This window comes from Rattus norvegicus, chromosome X (genome assembly GCF_036323735.1).
Source record: "Rattus norvegicus strain BN/NHsdMcwi chromosome X, GRCr8, whole genome shotgun sequence".
Classification (NCBI taxonomy): domain Eukaryota; kingdom Metazoa; phylum Chordata; class Mammalia; order Rodentia; family Muridae; genus Rattus; species Rattus norvegicus.
In genome coordinates this window covers 24,859,989-24,882,041 of record NC_086039.1, presented here as the reverse complement: position 1 = coordinate 24,882,041, position 22,053 = coordinate 24,859,989, and the positions used below count along the sequence as shown (strand labels likewise).

Genomic DNA, 22,053 nt, shown 5'->3' with positions numbered 1-22,053 from the left:
AGCAGTCTCTGAGTGCTGACCACCTGCAGGGACTACAGAGAGATTTGTCAGGCCCACACTTCACTAAGGACTACTCTCTAGCGATCTGTCCAGAGGAGGCTCTACTAGAAAGACGTGGTCTTCCTAGGGTTTACACTGCCTTGGGTCCTACCTGAGCATCTGTAGGACTGCAGACATCAGGAGCTCTTTACCTAGCTCTAATCCATATCCTAAGTAGAAAACTGTGTACTTTTGTTTCTCTATCCTTCTGGTAAGAAGAGTTTTCAATATTGTTTCCGTCCCATCGGTAGTTGTGGGACTACTAAGAATTTATTTTTCCTCTTGAGTAAACTTTGGATATAGTTCCTTAGGAATTGGTCCATTTTGTCTGTGTTTTCAGTTTCACTGGCATCAAGTTCCTGTTTTGAAAGTCTCTGCTCTGTCCTATCTGTAGCTATGTCTCCATTTTCATTGCTAATACTGGTTATTTGCGCCTTCTCCCTTTTCTTCTTGATCAACCTCAGCAGAGGTCTGTCTATTTTATTAGTCTTTACAAAGAACCAACTTCTGGCTCTGCTGCTCCTCTCGATTGTGTCTTTGTTCTCTATTTCTTTAATTTCCGCTCTGATCTTTTTTGACCTCCTTCCTTCCACGTTTTTTGGATTCATTCTGTTGCTCTTTTTCTGATTTCTTCAATTGTATGTTGAGTTCATTCATTTTTCAGTCTTGCCTCTTTTTTTTTCCGCCCGTTTGCTTGGTTTAATGTTTGTTTTGCTCACTGATCTATAGCTCGGGCTCACGTCAAACTCACAATGATCTTTTCCCTTACCCTCCCAAGTCAGGGATTGCAGGTGTGAGGCACTGAGCTGAGCTTTCAGTCTTTCTTGTTTTCTAATTTATCTATTTGAAAGCTATGAATTTCCCAATAATACTACTCTCAAACATGATCATCTGCGGAAGTAATTTCATGGCTGTTCAGTTCCAAGTGCTTCAGTATATCTATTATTATTACTTCTTTGACTCGTGAATTATACAGAAGTATGTTTTTAGGTTCCCAAAGGTTTGGGGGATTTTTAAGTTTGTTCTTTTATTGAAACCTATCGTGTTCAGATGCTGTGGTCTGTGTGGTAACTCTGAAATTTATTGAGATTTGTTCTATTGCTTGGTACACAATTGATAATTATTGTTTCCTATGTGCTCTATAAGAATGTATGTCCTCTAATTATTGAATATAGAAATCTATGTGTGTCTATTTGCAACTATCTTATTCAAATTATATTTATCTAAACTGGTTGCTTTTGTTATGATCTACCAAGAGTTTTTAAAGTTAACTCTGACAGTGGAGTGTTTTCTTCTTATAGTTTCCCTTTTTTAACATAAATTAAGAATTGTTATATTTCTTGTAAAAGTGTAATATCCTTCTCTATTCCTGATGACAGAGGAATTATGCCAGGTTATCTTGTACTAATGTAACAGCACAAGCTTTTCTTCTTGTTAGGGTTTGGGTGGTATATAATTTTCTATCTTTTTACTTTTAAGAATTTTTTACACCTTTGTGTTTTAATTATATTTCTTGAAAACAACATATGGCTGGACTTTTTTTAAAAAAAAAATAAACTAATCTTGGGCTAGGCGTGGTGGCGCACGCTTTTAATCCTAGCACTTGGGAGGCCAAGGCAGGTGGATCTCTGCATTTTAGGCCAGCCTGGTCTACAGAGTGAGTTCCAGGCCAGCCAAAGCTATACAGTGAGACCCTGTCTCAGAAAAAAAAAAGCTTATCTAATGACCTCTGCCTTTAAAACTTAGCAAGTTTAGTTTACATTTGCTTCAGGGTGTTTGGAATTGTTTCTGCCATTACTTTCTTGTTTGGATTTTCTGCTACTTTTTGTATGCTTCCTTTTCTCTTTTTTCACCTGCTTTTTTTTTTTTTTTTAGTTTTAAGGTTTTTTTCTTCTATTTTTCTACTCTTTGTTTATTCTTGATGTTCTACCATGATTAACTTACAAAGTTCAAACAATATTTCAGTTTTCTTAAAGAATGCGGGAAGCTGAGAAACTTGATTTTAGTCATTCCTCTCCTAAGCACTTGATTTTGTTTTTAAGTATGTAAATTTATTCCTTGTTTTTTGCTTGTTTGTTTTGTAATTTCCGAGTTATATATTATTGGTATTGTTTGTATAGACAGGCAGTATTTGTTCAGATGTACATGTATACGTTCTTGCATCTCAGAACCCCCGTTATGGCATTATTCTCTTTCCTTATGAAAACAGTGTGTGTTTGTTGTTTTAGTTCAGTTCTCCTGGTATTAAACTCCCTGAATCTTTGCTGTGAGTTAAAGGCTTTATCTTCCTCCTTAGGAGAACTTGCTCAACCTTTAAAATACGTGTATATGCCTCGTTGCCTTTAAAAAGTACATCATCAGTCTAATTGTGGTTTGCTTTCATTTGGTTAGTGAGTGGGGTGCACAGGGAACACTGTGCTTTCATTCCAACGTGTTTAGACTTGTTTCTTTCTTATTTATTCTACCTTTGAAACGTGTTTCATGGCTTAGTAGATGCATGGAGTTTTTTTTTTATAATTTCTGGAAAGTTATTAACTATTAGAGTCTTTCTGTTTTTTTTTCTCACAATCCAGCTACTTGTATTTTGTACCTCCTGTTTTTCATAACTCATAACAACTCTTTGATATTTTCCGTCTCCTGGTACTTCATTTGAGGACATTTCATCAGGTATATATTTTAGTTTATTCTCTTCTCCAGCTCTGTTTAATCTGCCTTCTGATTTTTCCATTGAGTTTTTTGTGGTTTTCTTTGTAAAAGGTTCATTTACTTTCTAGTCTTTTTTTGTGTCCCTAATTAAGTCATTTGTTGCTTGCTCAAATTGTGATTACATCTACTACTTCTTTAAGCCTAGCTTTTGTTAAATCAGAATTCACCTTTTTTGTGTATGGCATTGTAAATATTGTTCACATCTGAACTACACAGCACACTGACTATATCCTCTCTACTGTGCACCTTTTTGTTTTCCTAAAATCCAGTGTTCTAGGAATTGTTTTTTTTTCTTTTCCTGGTGGTGTAGCACTTGCTACTAATTCTCAGTAATTCTATAAGAATTAAAAATTCTTCTTTAGAAATTATTTGTGGAATCCAAATCAGATCATGCCCCTAGTCTGCGGAAAATTCTCCCATGACCCCTAATCCCCTCAGTACACAAGCCAGAGTCATTTCCATGGCCTAGATGTTCCTACACAGGCTAGAGCCTTCACATCCTTCTTCTCATTGCTATTGACCTAATGCCTCTCTAGCTAGCCTGGCCTTTTTCCTATTCCTCAAGCATGCTAGGGACCTTCCACCTGCAGGGCTTCTGTATTTGCTGTTTTCACTACCTGTGACATCCTTCTTCTCAAATAATTTGATGACTTAACTAAGTATTCCTATTACATTTTCCCTAGAGAAGTATTTCCTAACCAACATATATAAAATAACCATATTCCTCCATGTTGTGTCTTATCCTATTTTATGGTCTATCTTCCTCAAAGCACTGATCACTATTTGATATATCTTTATTTATTGTGGTTAGTGTTTGTCTCTACCAAATAACCTGTAAGCTCCTCAAAACAGAGATTTCTGTGTTGTTTACTGCTGTAACTCCAGTGTCAAGAACAGTGTGTAATGATATTCAGTGAACATTCAATAAAATATTTGTGAAATAAAGTGAATGACTGTATGACCTCATTTTTTAATATGAAAAACACAGATAGAAATACTCAGAGAAATAGGGTCAGCATAAAGGCCCTTATTGGCATGGTAGGAAGCATAAATGCCATTATTCACAAAGGTACTGGGTAGAAAGACACACTGAGGACACCTCCTAGGTTTTCTGGAGTAGCAAGTTCACAATGGGTGGGATCATGCAAAGCCCTATGTTCTTTGTGGCTGAACCTACATTAATCAACTCTCAGACTTATGGTGTCGTACCCTCCTGTTACTTTGAACAAAGCACTGGCTCTCTTGCCTTGTGAACAACTGTATCTTGTTCCTCAGTTCAAGCAGATCACTCCCGTTAGACTTTATCTGTGGTCCTTGAGAGAAGAGGATAGTGTACAATGTCTGGTCTATAGCCAATACCATTCTACGTGTAAATGCCATAGAAGGTAGTTTTCAGATTGAAAGGATATCGTCCCTCCCCTATTGTCAAGGTAGCAACAGGCTTTGATGTTTTAGTCCTGACTTTTCCCCTGACCCACTTGGGTACTAGGCAGGCTCCAGTGTTTCTGCAATGAGAATGGCTCTGGATACTAATGCTGTTGTCTAACCGCTGCCAACCTTTATCCCCCACCTAACCCCCTCATACACACACACTTCTGTCATCACTAATTTTATCAAAATGCTAATATCCACAGCTATGCAGTATATCATTATAGACCATGCCTTCCAGGCCATTATCAGTTCAGTAACCATTAGCACACTGAGTTGAATCATCTAATTATATGAATAGTTGTATAAAGTTTGACTGACCACCTACTACATCTTAGGCCTCCTGCTCTGCACTGACAACATCAAGATGGATACGTTGTAATTAAGATATAACACCCTTAGGTAGCAATGAATAGCCTAGTAAGAGCACCAGTGGAAGGGGAAGCCCTTGGTCCTGCCAAGACTGAGCCCCCAGTGAACGTGATTGTTGGGGGGAGGGTGGTAATGGGGGATGGATGGGGAGGGGAAGCCCATATAGAAGGGGAGGGGCAGGGGTTAAGGGGGATGTTGGCCCAGAAACTGGGAAGGGGAATAACAATCGAAATGTAAATAAGAAATACTCAAGTTAATAAAGATTAAAAAAAAGATATAACACCCTAATTTCAGGATCAACAGTGTGGTTCAGTGATGGACACAGTAGACCAAGAATCCCTACAGAATTTTCAGTTCTGCATAGGAGACCAATGAGGTTCCTTGGAAGAGATGGGATATTTAAATGATGAAATCTTATTGTAGTTGATAAATTTTTAGTTGGTAATTTCTGTTCTAGTTGATAAACAAGGGTGAAAGGGCAGTAATTCAGGCAATGGGCATATTATATGCAATGACACATAGCTAATAAACAGCACACTAGGTCGACCTGCCCCGCTATGCTAACCTTTCACCATTCTCTCTATGATAGCATGCTAGCACACTTTGATACATATGAAAATTTAGATATGAGGATTTGTGGTCTCCTCTGACATGCTAATCTGGTAGTTGTTAAAAGGTTATTAACAAGTTTGCCTGACATGACTGACTGCCCACGAGTTTGCCTATATCAGCCTCTAATGTCTTTCAGTTCCCAACAGCAAACAGTGATTTACAACTATTTGTAACTCCAGTTCCAGGGGACCTGACACTGTCACACAGAAATACATACAGGTAAAACACCAATCAATGCACATAAAAGTAAATAAATCATTAATATTTTTAAGTCAGACTTTAAACAAGCAAACAAGAAACTCAAGGGTTTATGGACCCTTATAGTTGAGGACAAAATGGAAAAGCCAACTATTCCCTGAAAATTTTTTCTATTCCCTGGCTAGTGTTGGAAGTCAAAAAAGATTCCTTTCTATACGTGGGCCTGGAAGATACTGCTACCTCCAGGATTGTCACAGCCCCAGGGTGGGTCTAAAGGACACCTGTCACAAAGCTCCAAGGTCTTTTTTTTTTTTTGTTTGTTTGTTCTTTTTTTCGGAGCTGGGGACCGAACCCAGGGCCTTGCGCTTCCTAGGCAAGCGCTCTACCACTGAGCTAAATCCCCAACCCCAAGCTCCAAGGTCTTAAACAAAAATAGTAGAGCACCTACCTAGTTGGGGAATTCTGGGTCGATGAGAGGCCATCTCAGAAAAAAATAGGTAGGTGGCATCTGAGGAAGAACACCTGAGTTTGTCCTCTGGCCAATAATACATGCATTGCACACTCAAACACACATTTTGGACTAGTTGTATGGGTGATCTGCAAATGCTATGCAATTTTACGTAAAGGACTTGAGCATCCGTCCTTTTACTATCCACAGGGGGTCATGGTGTCAATCCCTCAAAGGTACCAAGGGATGACCGTAGTCCCTTGGCCTAGTTATCCACTTCCCTGTGGCATTCATCCTTTAGTGTTTTTTGTATTATTTTTATTTGTGATGTGTGTGGTGTGTGTATGTGTGTGTGTGTGTGTCACATTGATGTGAGGTCAGAGGACAACTTTCAGGAATTAGTTCTCTCCTAATGGGTTCTGGGCATTGAGCACAGGTCATCAGACTTGTGTGATAAGAACTTTTACCTGCTAAGCCATCTCATCAATCCTATTTATCATTTGCTTTATGCTTCTGGGGACCAAACTGAGGAGCCTGTATATGCTAGGCAAGCAGGCACTAATACTGAGCCACTTTTCCACCCCTTATTATTCTATTCTCAAGAGGAGGCAGGCCAACCTGATCTCTGTTAATCTGAAGCCAGAATTCCCAAGACCTCCTATAGTCTTGACCATATGTGGCTGCAGCTGTTAACCACTGCTCCCTCCAGTTCTGCAACTGCATGAAAAAGTGTAGACAGGTCCCGCAGTACTCACCAGTAGCAATGTCTTAAGGATGAGAGCTGGCCATGGGAGGATTATAAACAGAAAACCAGAGCAGCCTGTTCCTCACCAACCACACAGTTACCAGATACCAGCTTGTGTTCCCAATACCAATCCTACTGGTGCCCCAGCTCTACTCAGCCATGGATGGATTTCCCTGGACTCACTCAGCACCTTATGTTCTGAAATTCCCTAAAAGTAGCTCATGTACATTTTTAGGGAGATGTTTGTTGTTGTGATGATGTTCCTTGCCTGGAATTCTTCATCCCTCCCATAACCAACTAGGTGTGGGCATGTTACCTATGTTTTCAAAATGAAGCAAAATATTATTTAGCAATACACTGACTCAGTAAATAAACTTTGATGAAAAACCCCTGCTCTTTGGAGGAAGATTGCAACTCCATAGGAAGAACAACATTCGCTGACCGGACCACCCAGTGCTCCCAGAGACTAAACCACCAACCAAGGAGTGTACAGGGAGGGAGCCATGGCTCCAGATACATAGGCAGCAGAGGATGGCCTTGTCTGACAGCAATGGGTGGGGAGTCTCTGGTCCTGTGGAAGTTTGATGCCCCAGTGTAGGGGGATGCTGGAGTGGTGGAGCAGGAGTGAGTGGGTGGGTGGGTGGCGGAGCACCCTCATACAAAGGAGAGGGGGGAGAGGGCAGATAGGATGGAGGGGTGGTGGAGGGGTAGTTGGGAAGGGTGATATCATTTGAGATGTAAATGACTGAAATGATTAATAAAAAATTTAATAAAAAAATTGAAAGAAAACAAGAGATATTTGGTAATCTTTCTCAATGTCCAGACTCATTACTAGATTGAGTCTTGAATGTTTAAGAAGTAGAATCCAAACTATGAGGGAGAGAATGTACACTTATACACACAAATTATGATAGGTTGAGAGAACCCCAGAGACAGACACGAGTGGAAAACGACTAGATCAGAAGAAAAAAATCATCATAGTAGATTGAGCTCAGAGTTTTTTGTGGCGTTTTAACCATTTTCGATTCTACAACTACATGGCAATAGTTATAGTTAAAAAAGTTTTTCAGCCATCTCTAAACCTTTTCATCACCCCAAACAGAAACTCTCTACCAAGTAATCATCCCACCATATTCCCAGCCTCTGACAACCTCTAGTCTACTTTTTGTTTTTTGTGAATATACAGGTTCAAAAGATATCACTTAAATTAAATCACAAGATTTCTGTTCTTTTGTATTGGGATTATTTCATTTAGAATGCTTTTAAGGTTTATCTATGGTAGAACCATCTCTCCCTGGAATTCTCAAGTGTGATGTTAAACATGTTAATCGTTGGTAAATACTAGTTAGTAATACAGTTAAATCCTGTTAGAGTTGTTGATTCTTTCATTGAGCCTTCACTTTAAAAACCTTTCATGTTTAATGTTTTGTGAATTGTTAACAGTTTCAAAATCAGGCTGTTTGAGAGGCCCTTCCTTCTCTTATTCCTGGCTATGGTAATCAGAGTCAACCAAACCCTTTGGCAGCCACACATTTTTACCCTCAAGTCAGCCTCCTTGCTTTGAATACTACATAGAGGCCTAGAGGAACCTACACTGTAGCCACAGCCACTTGTTATGGAAGGACAACTCCAGCCCCAGAAGGCACCATTCATACCAGTGGTTTTCAAACACTATGTGTCCCAAGCAGGCCTGTGATAGATTGATGCCACACCCGCTTTGTGCTTATTTCGGGCTGTTTGGCTCATTCCTCAAACCTTCCTGTGTTGCTCTAGTGTTGCAACATTGGCATATTGTTTTGGATCTTTATCATTAAAGGAGTGACCAAAGTAGTAGCATTTAGAGGACACAGTGGAAGGAAGAGGTAGGAGAGTCATGACAGTGGCAAAGCACATGCTGCCACCATAGCAGCAGTGGTAGGATTATCAATAGTAGTAACAGGACAGCTGAAGAATTTCAGAATGCTTTGGAAAAAAAAAACATTGGGAGAGGCAGAAGCAATGAGGAAGACAAAGTGGAAGTATATTTGTGATTGAAAAGGGAGAACCAATGCTAAATGATTGGCTGTGGAATGCCAGAGATGACAAGCTGTGGTTCTCAGTCACTAAAACAGTGCAAGGGAGCAGGCAAATTTGAACACCCTAGGCCTGAAAACACTGGCCACGGTAGGAGCTGAGGGCCCTGGCACCCATCCAGGAACTAAAAATAGTGTGTGCACTGCTTCTGGAGGTTGAGGAAAATAGCTGTCAAGTACCAGGGTTGTTGGTGGTTATAACCCAAAGTAATAAGTCCTGCACCTGAAAAGCTAGAACTATAAACCTTTAGCTCCTGAAACTAGGAACAGTAAGCACTTAGAGCTCAGGTATTGACACTATATCTATCCGGTATACATCTGAGTCCTACTGGTCCATCTCCTAGACATCAGCCACTTAAAGGCCCAGAACTATCAACACTAGAATTTCTCACCTACTCACAATGTCTATCTGGGTAGAGCAAAAGGACTCAACCAGCTGATTAATAATGCATCCATCTTATGATATGTGCCTGAATTCCATTCCCCATTCCTCTTTATGCCTGAGTAATACTCCAGCATTTGTTTTACCACATTTTGTTTACATTTGTCTGTTGACATGCATGGTTTTCTCCTTTAGGCTATTGTGTATAATACCACAATGAACATTAGTGTATAGCTATCTGTGTTACTCTTTTCAGTTATTTTAAGTATGTACTGAGGAGAAGAATTGTTCTCTTATGCAGTGGTTGCCCATTTTATATTCTCACCAACAAATTCAGTATCATCTCCAGTACTTATTATATTCTGGTTTTTAAATTTTATTATGAATTCTATCACTTAGAAGAGAGGATCACATGTTCAAGGCCAGGCTGATCTATGCAGTCTCAGAAAATAAGCATATTTAGGGCCGGAGAGATGGCTCAATAGTGGAGAGCACTGACTGCCCTTCCAGAGGACCCAGGTTCAAGTCTCAGCACCCACATGACAACTCACAGCTGTCTGTAACTCTAATATCTGACACCCTCACACAGACATACATGCAAGCAAAACAACAAAGCACATACAATTAAAAAACTAATTAAAAAGTAAAGCTGAAAGAAATTCCCACAAAATGGTTTATTTTTTAAAAAGAATGTTTATTAGAAGTAGATATTTAATACCAGCATTTGGAAGACTGAGCCAGAAAGATCCCAGTCTAAGGCCAGCTTGGAATGCATAGGAAGCTCCTAGACAATCTGAGCTACACAGAAAGACCTCATCTCAGAAAAAAAAGTGTGTGTATGTGTGTTCGCATATGTGCATGTGTGTGTCTGTGTCTTTATCTGTGTCTGTGTGTGTAACATTAAGAACCTCTTAATCGCGCTGGAGAGATGGCTCAGCGGTTAAGAGCACCCGACTGCTCTTCCAGAGGTCCTGAGTTCAATTCCCAGCAACCACATGGTGGCTCACAACCATCTGTAAAGAGATCCGATGCCCTCTTCTGGTGTGTCTGAAGACAGTTACAGTGTACTTATATATAATAAATAAATAAATTTAAAAAAAAAAGAACCTCTTAATCGGTTTCTTGGTTGTTTTCATATCTTTGGAGAAAAAACTTCAAATTGCTCTTTGTGTACCATATGTAAATGCATGTATGGTGTTTTCTCAACATGGATGTCTGTGCATCATGTGCATGCCTGTTTCCTGCAGAATTGGAAGAGGGTATTGGCTTTCCTGGGACTGGAATTACAGACAGTTATGAGCCACATGGGTCTTCTGGAAGACCAGCCAGTTTAACTGCCAAGTCACCTCTCCAGCCGCATTTTTTTCCAGATTTGTGTGTATGAGTGTCTTGCCTGTGTCTTCATTAGGGTTTTACTGCTGTGAACAGACACCATGACCAAGGCAAGTCTTATAAAGAACAACATTTAATTGGGGCTGACTTACAGGTTCAGAGGATCAGCCCAGTATCCAGCATGGCAGCATCCAGGCAGACATGATTCAAGAGGAACTGAGGGTTCTACATCTTCATCTGAAGGCTGCTAGTAGAATACTAGCCTCCAGGGGCTGGAGAGATGGCTCAGCGGTTAAGAGCACCCGACTGCTCTTTCAGAGGTCATGAGTTCAATTCCCAGCAACCACATGGTGGCTCACAACCATCTGTAAAGAGATCTGATGCCCTCTTCTGGTGTATCTGAAGACAGCTACAGTGTACTTATATATAATAAATAAATAAATCTTAAAAAAAAAAAAGAATACTAGCCTCCAGGCAGCTAGGATGAAGGTCTTAAGCCCACACCCACAGTGACACACCTACTCCAACAACACCACACTTCCTAATAGTGCCACTCCCTGGGCCAAACATATAAAACCATCACAGCCTGTATGTTTACATAGGCTTCAGGTGTGTGCTGAGTGCCAGCGAAGGTCAGAAGAGTGCATCAGATTGCCTAGAACTGGAACGACAGATGGTGAACCACCATGTAGATGCTAGTAATTAAACCCAGATCCTGTGCAGGGGCAGCAAGTGCTCTCAACCACTAACCCATCTCTCTATCTTCCATCTCCTTTTTATAGTTTTGCTTTTACTTATTTTTGTTTTGTTTTTGAGACAGTGTCTCATCATGTATCCCTTCCTGGTCTAGAACTTGCTATGTTCACCAGGCTGGCTTCAAAGTCACAGAGCTCTATTTGCCTCTGCCTCCTGAATGCTGGGACTAAAGGTGTGCACCATAAGGCTTGGCATGGCCTTACTTTTTCCCTATATAGACAAGGCTACCTTCTAACTTGAGATCTTATTGTTTCTTCTTCCTCAGTACTGGGATTAGTCATATGTTGCCATGCCTACATGTTTTGTCCATTTTTAAACTGTCCATTTTATCCTTTTGCTGATAAATTCTTTTCTTATAGTTGAAACAGTGCATTCTTACCAGATACATGAATTAAAAATATATTTGAGGTCCAGAGAGATTGCTCAGTGGTTAAGAGCACTGTCAGCTGTCAGCTCTTCCAGAGGTCCTGAGTTCAATTCTCAGCAACCACATAGCGGCTCAGGACCATCTATAATGATGCTCTCTTCTGGCATGCAGGTGTACATGCAGATAGAGCACTCATACATTAAATAAAAATTGAAAAACATATTTGAGGGGCTGCCTCAGCAGTTAAGAACCCCCACATGGTGCTTTTGTGGAGAACTGAAGTTCTGGCCACAGCACCCATTATTGGGTGGTTCACAACTGCTTGTGACTCCTGCTCTAGGTGGGATCAGATGGTCTCTCCTGGCCTCTAAAGTCATCTGCACTTGTGAGCACATCTCCATGCACAGACGCAGAATTAAAAATAAAACTTTAAAATCATACATACATACATACATTACACACACACACACACACACACACACACACACACAGAGAGAGAGAGAGAGAGTTCTATAGGTTGCCTTTTTACTTCTTTCACAATCTCCTTTGATTCAGAACCAAATGCTGATAAAGCACAATGCCTCTGATGTTGCTCATGCTTTTAGTGTTATGTTTTAGAATTATTGCTGGCTGGACACGGTGGCACACGCCTTTAATCCTAACACTTGGGAGGCAGACATGCTTATACAGATCTCTGTGTGTTTGAGGCCAGTTTGGCCTACATAGTAAGCACCAGGCTATTCCAGGCTATATAGTGAGATCCTGGCTTAAAGCAAAAACAAAAAGAACCCATTGCTGAATTTAAGGTCATAACCAACTACATTTCATCCTTAAGAGATTTTTGGCTTTATCTCTTAAATTTATATAATTGATTCATTTTGAGTAAATGATACATGATGAAAGGTAGGGGGTCTAATCTTATACTTTGTATGTGGAAATTCAGTTGTCACAGCATCATATGTGAGGGAAACTGTTCTCTCCTCACTGTATAGTGTTATGCTTGTCAGAAACTAACTCGTTGCCTGGGAGAATTTAGATGAATTCAATCTCCAACATCATTTGCTCTTTTTTCAAGATTATTTGGGCTATTTATTGTATTGGTCTTTTGTAAGTCCACATGAATCAGAGGACTAGCTTTTCCATTTCTTAAAGAAAGGGGGGGTTCCAGGTTAGTTGATACTGTTGGGGTTACCGTTCACTTCAGCCCCTTCAATCCTTCCCCTAACTCTTCCATAGAGGTCCCTATGACTTCAGTCCAATGGGTGGCTATAAGTATCTGCATCTGTCTCAGTCAGCTGCCGGTAGAGCCTCTCAGAGGAGAGCCCTGGTACATTCCTGTCTGCAAGCACAACATGGCATCAGTAAGAGTGTCAGGGTTTGGTACCTGCCCATGGGATGGATCCCAAGCTGGGCTAATCACTGGATGGCCTTTCCTTCAGTTTCTACTCCATTCCCCCGGTATTTCTTTTAGACAGGAACAATTCGGGGAGGGTGGGGATCAGTGGGGGAAGAGCATCCTCTCAGAGGCAAAGGGTAGGGGGTGAAGAGCTCTTTGAGGGCGGACTGGGAGGGGGGCAACATTTAGAATGTAAATAAAACAATTTTTAAAAGGCTGTTTGAATTTTCAAAGGGAGTGCACTGAATTTGTCGCTCACTTTGGCTAGTATCACATCTTAACATTGTCTTCCGATCCATGCATATTAGTATCTATTTCTTTATGCCTTTTATTTCAGCAACTTTTAAACAATTTCTTGTAGTTTTAATATTTTATGAGTGTTTTGCTTGCATGTATGTCTGAACACCACAGGCATGCTTGGTGCCGTCGGAGGTGAGATCCTCTAGAACTGGAGTTACAGCTGTAAGCCACCACGTGGGTACAGAAGCCAAGTCCACTGGAAGAGCAGTCAGTGCTCTTAACCACTGAGTCATCTCTTTATCCCTTAACATTTTTTTAAAAAAGATTTATTTATTATGTACACCTGTATACCAGAAGAGGGCGCCAGATCTCATTTTAGATGATTATGAGCCACCATGTGGTTGCTGGGAATTGAACTCAGGACCTCTGGAAGAGCAGTCAGTGCTCTTAACTTCTGAGCCATCTCTCCAGTCCCATCCCTTAACATTTTTTCAATGTGAACTTCTCCTCCATAATTAAGTGTACTCCTAAGTATTTTCTTTCAGATGCTACTGTAAATGGAATTGCTTTAGATTTCATTTTGAATCCTAAATGTGTAAAAACTGATTTGTAGGTATCGTTCTTGCATTCTGCAACGTTTTGGTATCAGCATTACATCTGAAAAGTATTTTCTGTGTGAACTGAGATGCTCATACTTTTTCCTTTTGTTCAATTAATGTCATTTTCTTATGATAAATCACTATTGCATTCCTAGAGTAACTCTTACTTGTCATGGTTGTATAATACTTTAAATTCGTTGCTGGATTTGGCTGAAGATTTTGTTTATAGTCATTAAAGGTGTTCTATAATCATCTTTCCTTGTGATATCTTTGCTTTTGATACCATTTCAATATGGATAGACATTAGCAATCACACAGTACACACAATATTAAATATACTTTATTGAAGCAGCTATGCGTTTTATTGTTTTGGAGACAGTATCTCAGTATGTATCTTGCTATCCTGGAACTCGCTATGTAGATAAGGCTGACCTTAAACTCCAAGATTCAGCTGTCTCTGCTTCTGGAGTGCTAAGATGAAAGCTGTGTGCACCGCACCCCGAGCTATTTCTTAAAGTTGTTTATTGTTTTCTCAAAACTTAGGCTCACCAATAACTTGTTAAATGAGTCGTTTTATTGGCCCAGATTTTTCCAGCTGCTGGATACATCATTTAACTTTATACAATATAAATGGCATTAAGAGAAGGGCCCCATGGCGACGAGTAATTTTCCCTTTAGGGGTACAGCCACTTGTAGGTTGCGCATGCTTACCCAGGCAGGACTGATTATACTCATCAGCTGTTTTAAAAGAGAAGGTGGAAGAGCGAGCTCAATTGCCATGAGCACACACTGCTCTTGCAGAGGACCTGGATCCAGTTCCCAGCGCCCACAGGACAGATTACAACTGTCCAACTGTCTGTAAGTTTACGAAGTGAAGTTATGTTGCCAGAACTTCTGTGGGGCAACGTAGACAAAGAATGTAAATGTTTAAGGCAACAGGATCTTAGATTAGCCATAGTAAACCACTCAATTCACTATATTAACATTCCTTTCATAAGAACCCCGCAAAAGTATATTACAAAATATAGTTGGCACAGGCCTGGTAGTCAGAAGCCTGGTAGCCTTTTTGCCTCCTGAGAATAAATTCAGGCATTTTACAGTGTTCCTTGCAATTGAGTATGCCCACTGTCTGATTTTCATCTTTTTAGTACTCCAAGAACCTCTTACTTGGTCATTTTCACCTTTAATTGACTAGAGTGTAGATGACAAAGACTACAGTGATGCCATGCTTTGAAGATTCCAGTGGAGAACATAGGTTGGGTTTGTTTTGATAATAATGGATAACAGAACATGGCAGTAACCAGAACTTTACTAACCTGTGTGATCTATAATGATTATTTTAGTATGGTTTCCTAGTACCAAAACTGATGGCAGCTAGATCTCCACATTAGAGGCCTACAGAGTGAGTTCCCGGACACCTAGGGCTACACAGAGAAACCCTGTCTCAAAACAAACAAAACCAAAGGCCTACTCATTATATAACAAAGTCTAGCATTGCTAAGGAAGACTTGTCTAGGTACCAAAGTGTAGAGTCCCAGCCTCTCCTTCAGTTCACAGAAACCCTTTAAATGAAGGGAAAGAGACCCTTAAAAGTAAAACTTCACATTTTTTAAAGTGTATATGGTCAAAGTTTCTCTCCCTTCCTTCACCTCTGTTTTGGTGACAGAAAAAAAAAAAAAACCCACATCTTTTGAATTACATGGAATATTGACTTTGAGTAAGTGCTAATGTCTGCTGGCCCAGATTATCATTATGGTCCACCAGTTAGAGTGGAATTAGATTATACATGAAGTTTTGTATACCAGATGTTTCCAGTTTCTGGATACATTATGTAAATATACATAATATACACCACATAAAGAAGGGACCTAGTTGGGGAGGAAGTCATTTTTCCTCTGGGAATTAACAGAATAAAGAGATACAACATTTTAAAAAGTATTTTTATTACATCTATTTATGTGTGCGAGCGTACACACAAGACAACTTGCATGAATCGATTCTCTCTTATGTGGATCCCTGGGATTGAATTCAGGCCACCAGGCTTGTGTAGCAAGTGCTTTTACCCACTGGGCCACCTCACTGGCCCAAGATACAACATATGTATAAGACAAAACAAACAAAAATGGAGAGTAAGACTGCAAGCAGCAAGATCTCAGAAGCAAAGAAAGATAAAAATAGAAAAGTAGACTTATTTTCTCATGAACATCTGAGCACATGACATCAAATAGTAATTTGCATTAACTATTTTATCAGGTCTGCCCAATTATGTGAAGGTCTGGAAATGCACACTTGCTACATTGTCACCCTTTTTTTCCTGTCCTCTGAGACCCCATAGGGGGTTCCTTGAGACCAGACAACTAAGGGATACAATATTCAACCTTCGCTTATAGATGTTCTGCGGGACATGCTGGTGTCGGCTACAAGTGGCTAATTTCAGAATTACAGATCCACTTTGGGTTGATTAAAATTACTATCACAGAAACAGTCAAAAGCATAGATAGCTTACGGATTCATGTCTGCAGTCAAGGATTAGGGAAGAACAAGACTGAAATGTTGAAGAGACATCTGAGGGAAAAGGCCTATGTGTATAGCTGGCCATCTTGGAATGAGCAGAATGTGAGAATTTTCATGACCCAAATAAAGAAGCACCACTATGGAAGATCGCAAACGTGATATCCCATTCTATGGGTGTGGCTAATCTCTATCCTGTCACTTTTATCTGCCTGTTGGCTTCTGAACAAAGTGGCCATGATGGCGGACTCTAAGTCAGGGTTGCCCTGAAGGCCAATCTCATTCTAGTTTACTGCTGAATGATCAACATGCCCAAAAGAAGTCAAAGCCCTTTGTCTTGATGGTAACTGATGACACATGCTCTGCAAGAAGTCACTGGTCCTCCAAAATTCTGGCAGTAAACAGTAGAGAAAAAAATTTCCCATCGCAAACATGTGCTACTTCTCCTGAAAAAGCACAGGTAACAGCAAGAGCCCAGAAAACAGTATGAAAAATCGTCCCACCTTGGAACCAATTCAAGGAACTTCATTTGCCCAGCTGGATTTAACTTGTAACAGATTAGTAGCTTCAATTGCCAGAGGCATACACATATCCTTTGCCCTTTTTGAACTGGAATGTTTGTATATGCCTTCCCTCCATTGTATATTAGGAAGTGGTAGGGATGGACAACTCGTGTTTTTAAGTTTCACAGCTCTAGCCATAGAGAGAAAACAGTACTTGAGCCATATGTAGGGATTATGCACAAGGCAATTCATTCATATTTAGCACCTTTGAGGATATGTTGTAATGGGATGTGACTTAAAAGAACTTAAGGAGTAAATATATTTTGTACATGGAAGGGACATGAATAATTATCAGAGTAAATCATAATAGTTCATCTCCAAGATGACCCTCAACAAACCCCATCCTCTTAATTCCTTCCTTCTGAATATGGTCTAGATCTTCCCTCCTTTCTTCCTCCTAATGGCTTCTAATGAATATCGTCAATTGTAAAAATGATGAAATGTCATTTCTGACTCTTGCCCATCTTGATCTCATGAAACAAGCAGCCATATTGTGAGCTCCCCTGTGAAAAGGTCCACCCCACATTCAAGAAACTGACTGAACCTGTTCAACAGCCAGTGAGAAACTGACTCCTGCAAAGAGCCAACACATCCTAGCCCAGTAAGCCTGGAGATGTCAGCTGTGCTGGCTGACACCTTGATTGATGCCTGTGAATGACCTTGAAGTCAGCTAAATGTTGCTTTATGGCAGTTTTGGCTTTTGTTTGAGACAGGGTCCCACTCTACAACTCAACTAGCTTCAAATTTGCAATCTTCCTGCATTTACCTCCATAGTTTTGTTTTAGAGATTAGATAAATATGTCAGCCATATTACTGTCTTTTGGCAATACATACCTAACACAGACAGGCATGGGAATGATTCCACAGAACAATAGCAATACTGGCTTCTACCCACCTAACCAGTATTGCTGATGCCCCAGTTTACTAACAGTAAATTTCTACCATGAACATGCCAATTACTTAGACCCCTTCTGATATAAGTAGGGCTTTATTGTATTTTTGCATGGAAATTGGGAGTCACAACTTTGGTGAGTTTTGGCTGGGCCCAGCCTATTATACTAGGGGCCTATTCCTTGTGTACTAAGAACTTTGCCAAGTATCTTACATGGAGTGTGGCACCCAGGATTTAAGCACCCCCTAAATTTAGGTCTTCTAGGACAGATGGTTAATGTTTCTCTTTCAGGGCTCTGGTGATCATGGTCCAGATTCAGTCATCTTGGATCATCAGACTTCATACAGTGCATAACGAACAGAATTCACATGCACTGTAGAGTTGGAAATGCTGCTTGATCTGAACTGACCATACACAATTCATTCCCACCTCCCAACTCTCAGCCTTGAATTAGCAGAGGACTCAGACCTGGTTCTTGTTTTTCTCCTCCAGGAACTCTCAGAATAGGTAAGTGGGTTAAAGAACCATTAAACCTAGTGTTTTGGACATGATTTAAGGCACAGTGGAGGCATGGAAAAGCTAGAGACAGGAAGAAATGCACAGTTGGGCCAAAGGAGGAACTTAGATGCTGGATGTGGTGGCACAGCTTTAATCCAAGCACTCAGGAGGCAGAGACAGGCAGATCCCTATGAGTTTGAGGCTAGCCTGGTCTACACAGTGAGTTCCAGGACAGCCAGGGATACAGGTTCTGTCTCAGTAAGAGGAGAATGGGGGTCAGGGGAGGAGGGAGATTTGTCCTTAATAGAAGCAGTTATCTCTTTCCATCCCTGCATACTCAGGTGCTATCCTGACAGGAGTGGAACTGTCTGGTAGGATGTAGCAGCAAGATGGAATCTGTAAACTAAATGACTCTGAGGTAAAACTTGCCCACTCATTTGGTGCTTTCTTGGACAAAGAGGGAAAACCCAATTGAGAAAATGCCCCCATCAGATTGGACAGCCCAGGGTACATTTTTTTTGATTGATGACTGATATAGTAGGACCTAGCTCACTGTGGGCCGTGCCATCCCTGGGCTGGTGGTCCTGGGTACCATATGTAGGCTGAGCAAGTCATGATGAGCAAGCCAGTAAGCAGCACCCCTCCATGGCCTCTGCAGCAGCTCCTGCCTCCAGGTTCCTGCTTTCTTCTCTGGATGGACTACAAGGTGTAAGATGAAATAAACACTTTCTCCCCCAAGTTCTTTCGGTTTTATCACAGCAACAGAAACCTAATTAAGACAGTTTTGCTTCACTAATGGCTACATGTACACTGTGAAGAGGGCGGAAAGTGTATAAGGGATATGGCAGGGAAGGAAGGGCTAACTGAAAAAGGCTGTCTGGAACTTGGTAAGGGGCAGGCCCATACCACAAAGGACCCCTACCTTGGCCTGAGCAGTTCACTAGCCTAGGAGTTGCTGTAGGTTGTAGGCACCATCTTTACCTTTCCTTTGGCCACTTCTTCCTGTGCTGTGCCTGGCTTCCTGGAGTAGAGTGGTAGTAAAATGTCAAGATCAAGTTCCTTTGGGTGTCTCTTCTGCTATCTCCAACTCTTATTGGAAACCATGATTAATTCCAATGGCTGGGCAAAAGACCCTTGATTGAAACTTAGTATCAAAATGGACCCAGGGGAATATCCCAGGGCAGGGATATTCACTGTTTACTGGTGTTTACCTTTCAACATAGACTAAAAAGACTGCATAAGGCAGGTAGGTCTAAAGCCATGCTCCCACCCCTGAAAGCCACCCCAAGAGGGTGAGATATATCACTAGATTTCTAGCAACTGGAAATCCTGGGAAAGGGGAGAAATGGAGCAAAATAATCCTCTGAAGATATAAATGAGGAAGGGCAAAGTAAGAGTGCTGGTGTGCTGAGTTCCTGAGCTAGGGATCAAGATTTGACTTTAGTCTGTAACACCTTATACAACCTTGAGAAGAGGAAAAACTTAGGAAAAGCCAGGGATGCCTGGAAGTTAGCCAGTGAAGCAGGGCCTCCAAGCTTTTGCTTTTTCCTCTACCTCCTAGGTAAACTCCAGACAGAGAACTCTCAGAACCATAAAAATGTTTCTTAGTCTTTAGAGGGTTATGGTTCCTTTATAAATACGATGCAATCTGGTGGGTCTTAATCTGAGAAAGATGCACATAAGATACCCACAAAAACATGTATAAACGTATTTCAGGAGGTCAGTCCCTGGTCAAGCATAGTCCCTTCATCTTTCAGGCTCAGAAGGATGAAAATATAACTACTGTAGGACTACTAATAGGCTTGAAGCTACTATGCCAAGTCAAAGAAGCCAGACACAAAAGGATCACATATTGTATAATTTCATTTATATAAAATGTCCAGAAGAGACAAATGGGAGTAGGGAGGGAATACCTAGGCAATGTGGGGTTTCTTCTGAGGGTTGTAAAAACATTCTAAAATTTTTTTTGCAGTGATGATTCATTCAATGACTGAAATAAACTAAAAGTCACTGAATTGTATACTTTAAGTGGATAAACTGGATGCTATGCAAATTTCATCTCAATAGAGCAGTTAACAGTGACACAGAAATTACAAATTAACCACACATTCATTAAGGGCAGAAAGAACTAATGGAGAAACATCAAGGATGGTCTGACTCACCAAATTACATATTTAAAACAGCTGAATTTTATAGCATGGAAACTCTACCTCAATAAAGCCATGAAGAAAAGTCCCCCAGAGAACAGAAAATTAAGAGCACACAGCTAGCAGAAGCTGCTGTGCAAATTATCAAAAGGGACCAGTACCCACCAGTCTGAAGACAAGGGAATGGCTTGGGGGGAGGAACTGGATATCTTTTCCAAGGTTAGAGAGAAGTTGGTAAGATTTAAATTCAGAGCCCTGCTTCCCTGGCCCTGGCACTACCACTAACTAGCATTGCAACTGCTCCATTAACAGGCGAGGAAGGGGCTGCTCTTTTTGAAGAGAAATGCACTTCAGAAACATGTTTCCAAAAAAAAACATTCCTAAGGGTTTTATTTCTAATGAGGAAAATAATAAAATAAAATTAAAATAGGCTTTAGTTGAAACAAAGTTTTTTGTTTTGCTTTTTCTTCTCCTTTTGAACAAATTAATTACACACCAACAATCTTCTTTATTACAGCATGAACCCAGGAGGAGGAAAGGAGATAGAGGAGGATGGGCAGGAAGGGTTGAGGTGGGTGTGTGGACAAGCACCAAAAGCCTTCAGACCATAGGCAGCCCCGCTCAACCCCAACAAAATTCATTTAAAATAAAAGGTGAGGACAGCTATGTGAAGTTTCCTCCTCCTGGGTGGAACAGTAAGGGTAAGGGAAAAGATGAAGGGGAGAGGAAAGAAGTAAAATGGAGAGGGAGGCAAAAGTGTGAGGTGGAGAGGGAAGGTTAGTGTAGCATGGCCTAACCCAGGGTCAGAACTGGGGATAAGGGAGAGGTCCCCCAGTTTGCATGTGCCCTGGATTTGTCTCTGGAATGGTGCTGGCCCAGCCCCAGTAGATCCCCTGCCCACCTGTCTATCTGCCTCTGGTGTCTGGGAATGCTGGTTAGAGGTTACCAGGGACGCAGGACTCCAGGGGCCGGCCCCCAGGAGCTGAGGTCTGAACAATACCTTGGAGTCAGAATATAAAAGTCACGGTCTTGGGGATGGTGGTGAGGGGGGAGTCTCTCCACCTACCCGCCCACCTCCAAGAAGCAGGCTTGATGGTCAGAAAGGATCCTTGAGGCCAAGGAAGGATCTTTGTTGGGGTCTGTGCTAGGCTCAGCCATTGTCACAATTGTTGCAGAGATGGCTGCTGTGGGCAGGACATCAACAGCCGGGAAGTCAGAGTAGAGAAAGGGGCTGAGGTGTCAGAACCAGCGTCTAACACTGGTTCTAAGCCATCCTGGTCCTCCTGGGTGCTGGGACTGCCATTGTTGGGGAAGGGTACAGGAGGGACCTCACCCCCAGTCTCCTCCTCCAGCTCCTCTTCCTCCTGGACTTCCTCGGCTTCTGGTCCTGAGCTCCGTACCCTCTTTGGCTCTAGCTCCTCTCGTGCCGGATCATCGGGCTCCCCACCCCGATCCACCTTCCTCCGCCGTCTCCTCTCTAGGGCTCGGCCTCGTGTCCGACTCCCATGGCGCTCTGCCTTCTCCAGCTGTGAAAACAGAAGGCAAAAAGATGTGTTGTAAGTGGGGTCTGGTGGTGCATGACTGTAATCTGAGCACTTGCGAGGCTAAAGCAAGACGACTGCCATGAATTCTAAGGGCAGTCTGGACTATATAGCAAGATCCTTTCCCACCTTCCCTTTCCCAAAAGACAAGTACAGGCAAGTAGTCAGGGCCTGAGAGCTCTCTGCCTACTTGGCCTGACCTGGCCATG

At 41.4% G+C, this 22,053-nt stretch overlaps 2 protein-coding genes across 11 annotated transcripts in view; one reads left to right on the top strand and one right to left on the bottom strand.

Annotated features, from left to right (window-relative positions):
* Window positions 1-435: 435 nt before the first annotated feature.
* Window positions 436-666, top strand: LOC134484093 (KANTR integral membrane protein). The gene has a single exon (XM_063280455.1). It carries the CDS (start codon window positions 436-438, stop codon window positions 664-666), a length of 231 nt encoding a protein of 76 aa, XP_063136525.1.
* Window positions 667-15,618: 14,952 nt separating this feature from the next.
* The window catches only part of Kdm5c (lysine demethylase 5C), a 44,856-nt gene continuing 38,421 nt past the window's right edge, over window positions 15,619-22,053 (bottom strand). For all 10 annotated transcript variants that reach the window (XM_039100482.2, XM_039100486.2, XM_063280075.1 and 7 more), the window contains one exon: window positions 15,619-21,829. In XM_039100482.2, coding sequence (XP_038956410.1) covers window positions 21,464-21,829 — 366 coding nt within the window. In that variant the 3' untranslated portion in view covers window positions 15,619-21,463. The remainder of the gene's footprint in view (window positions 21,830-22,053) is intronic.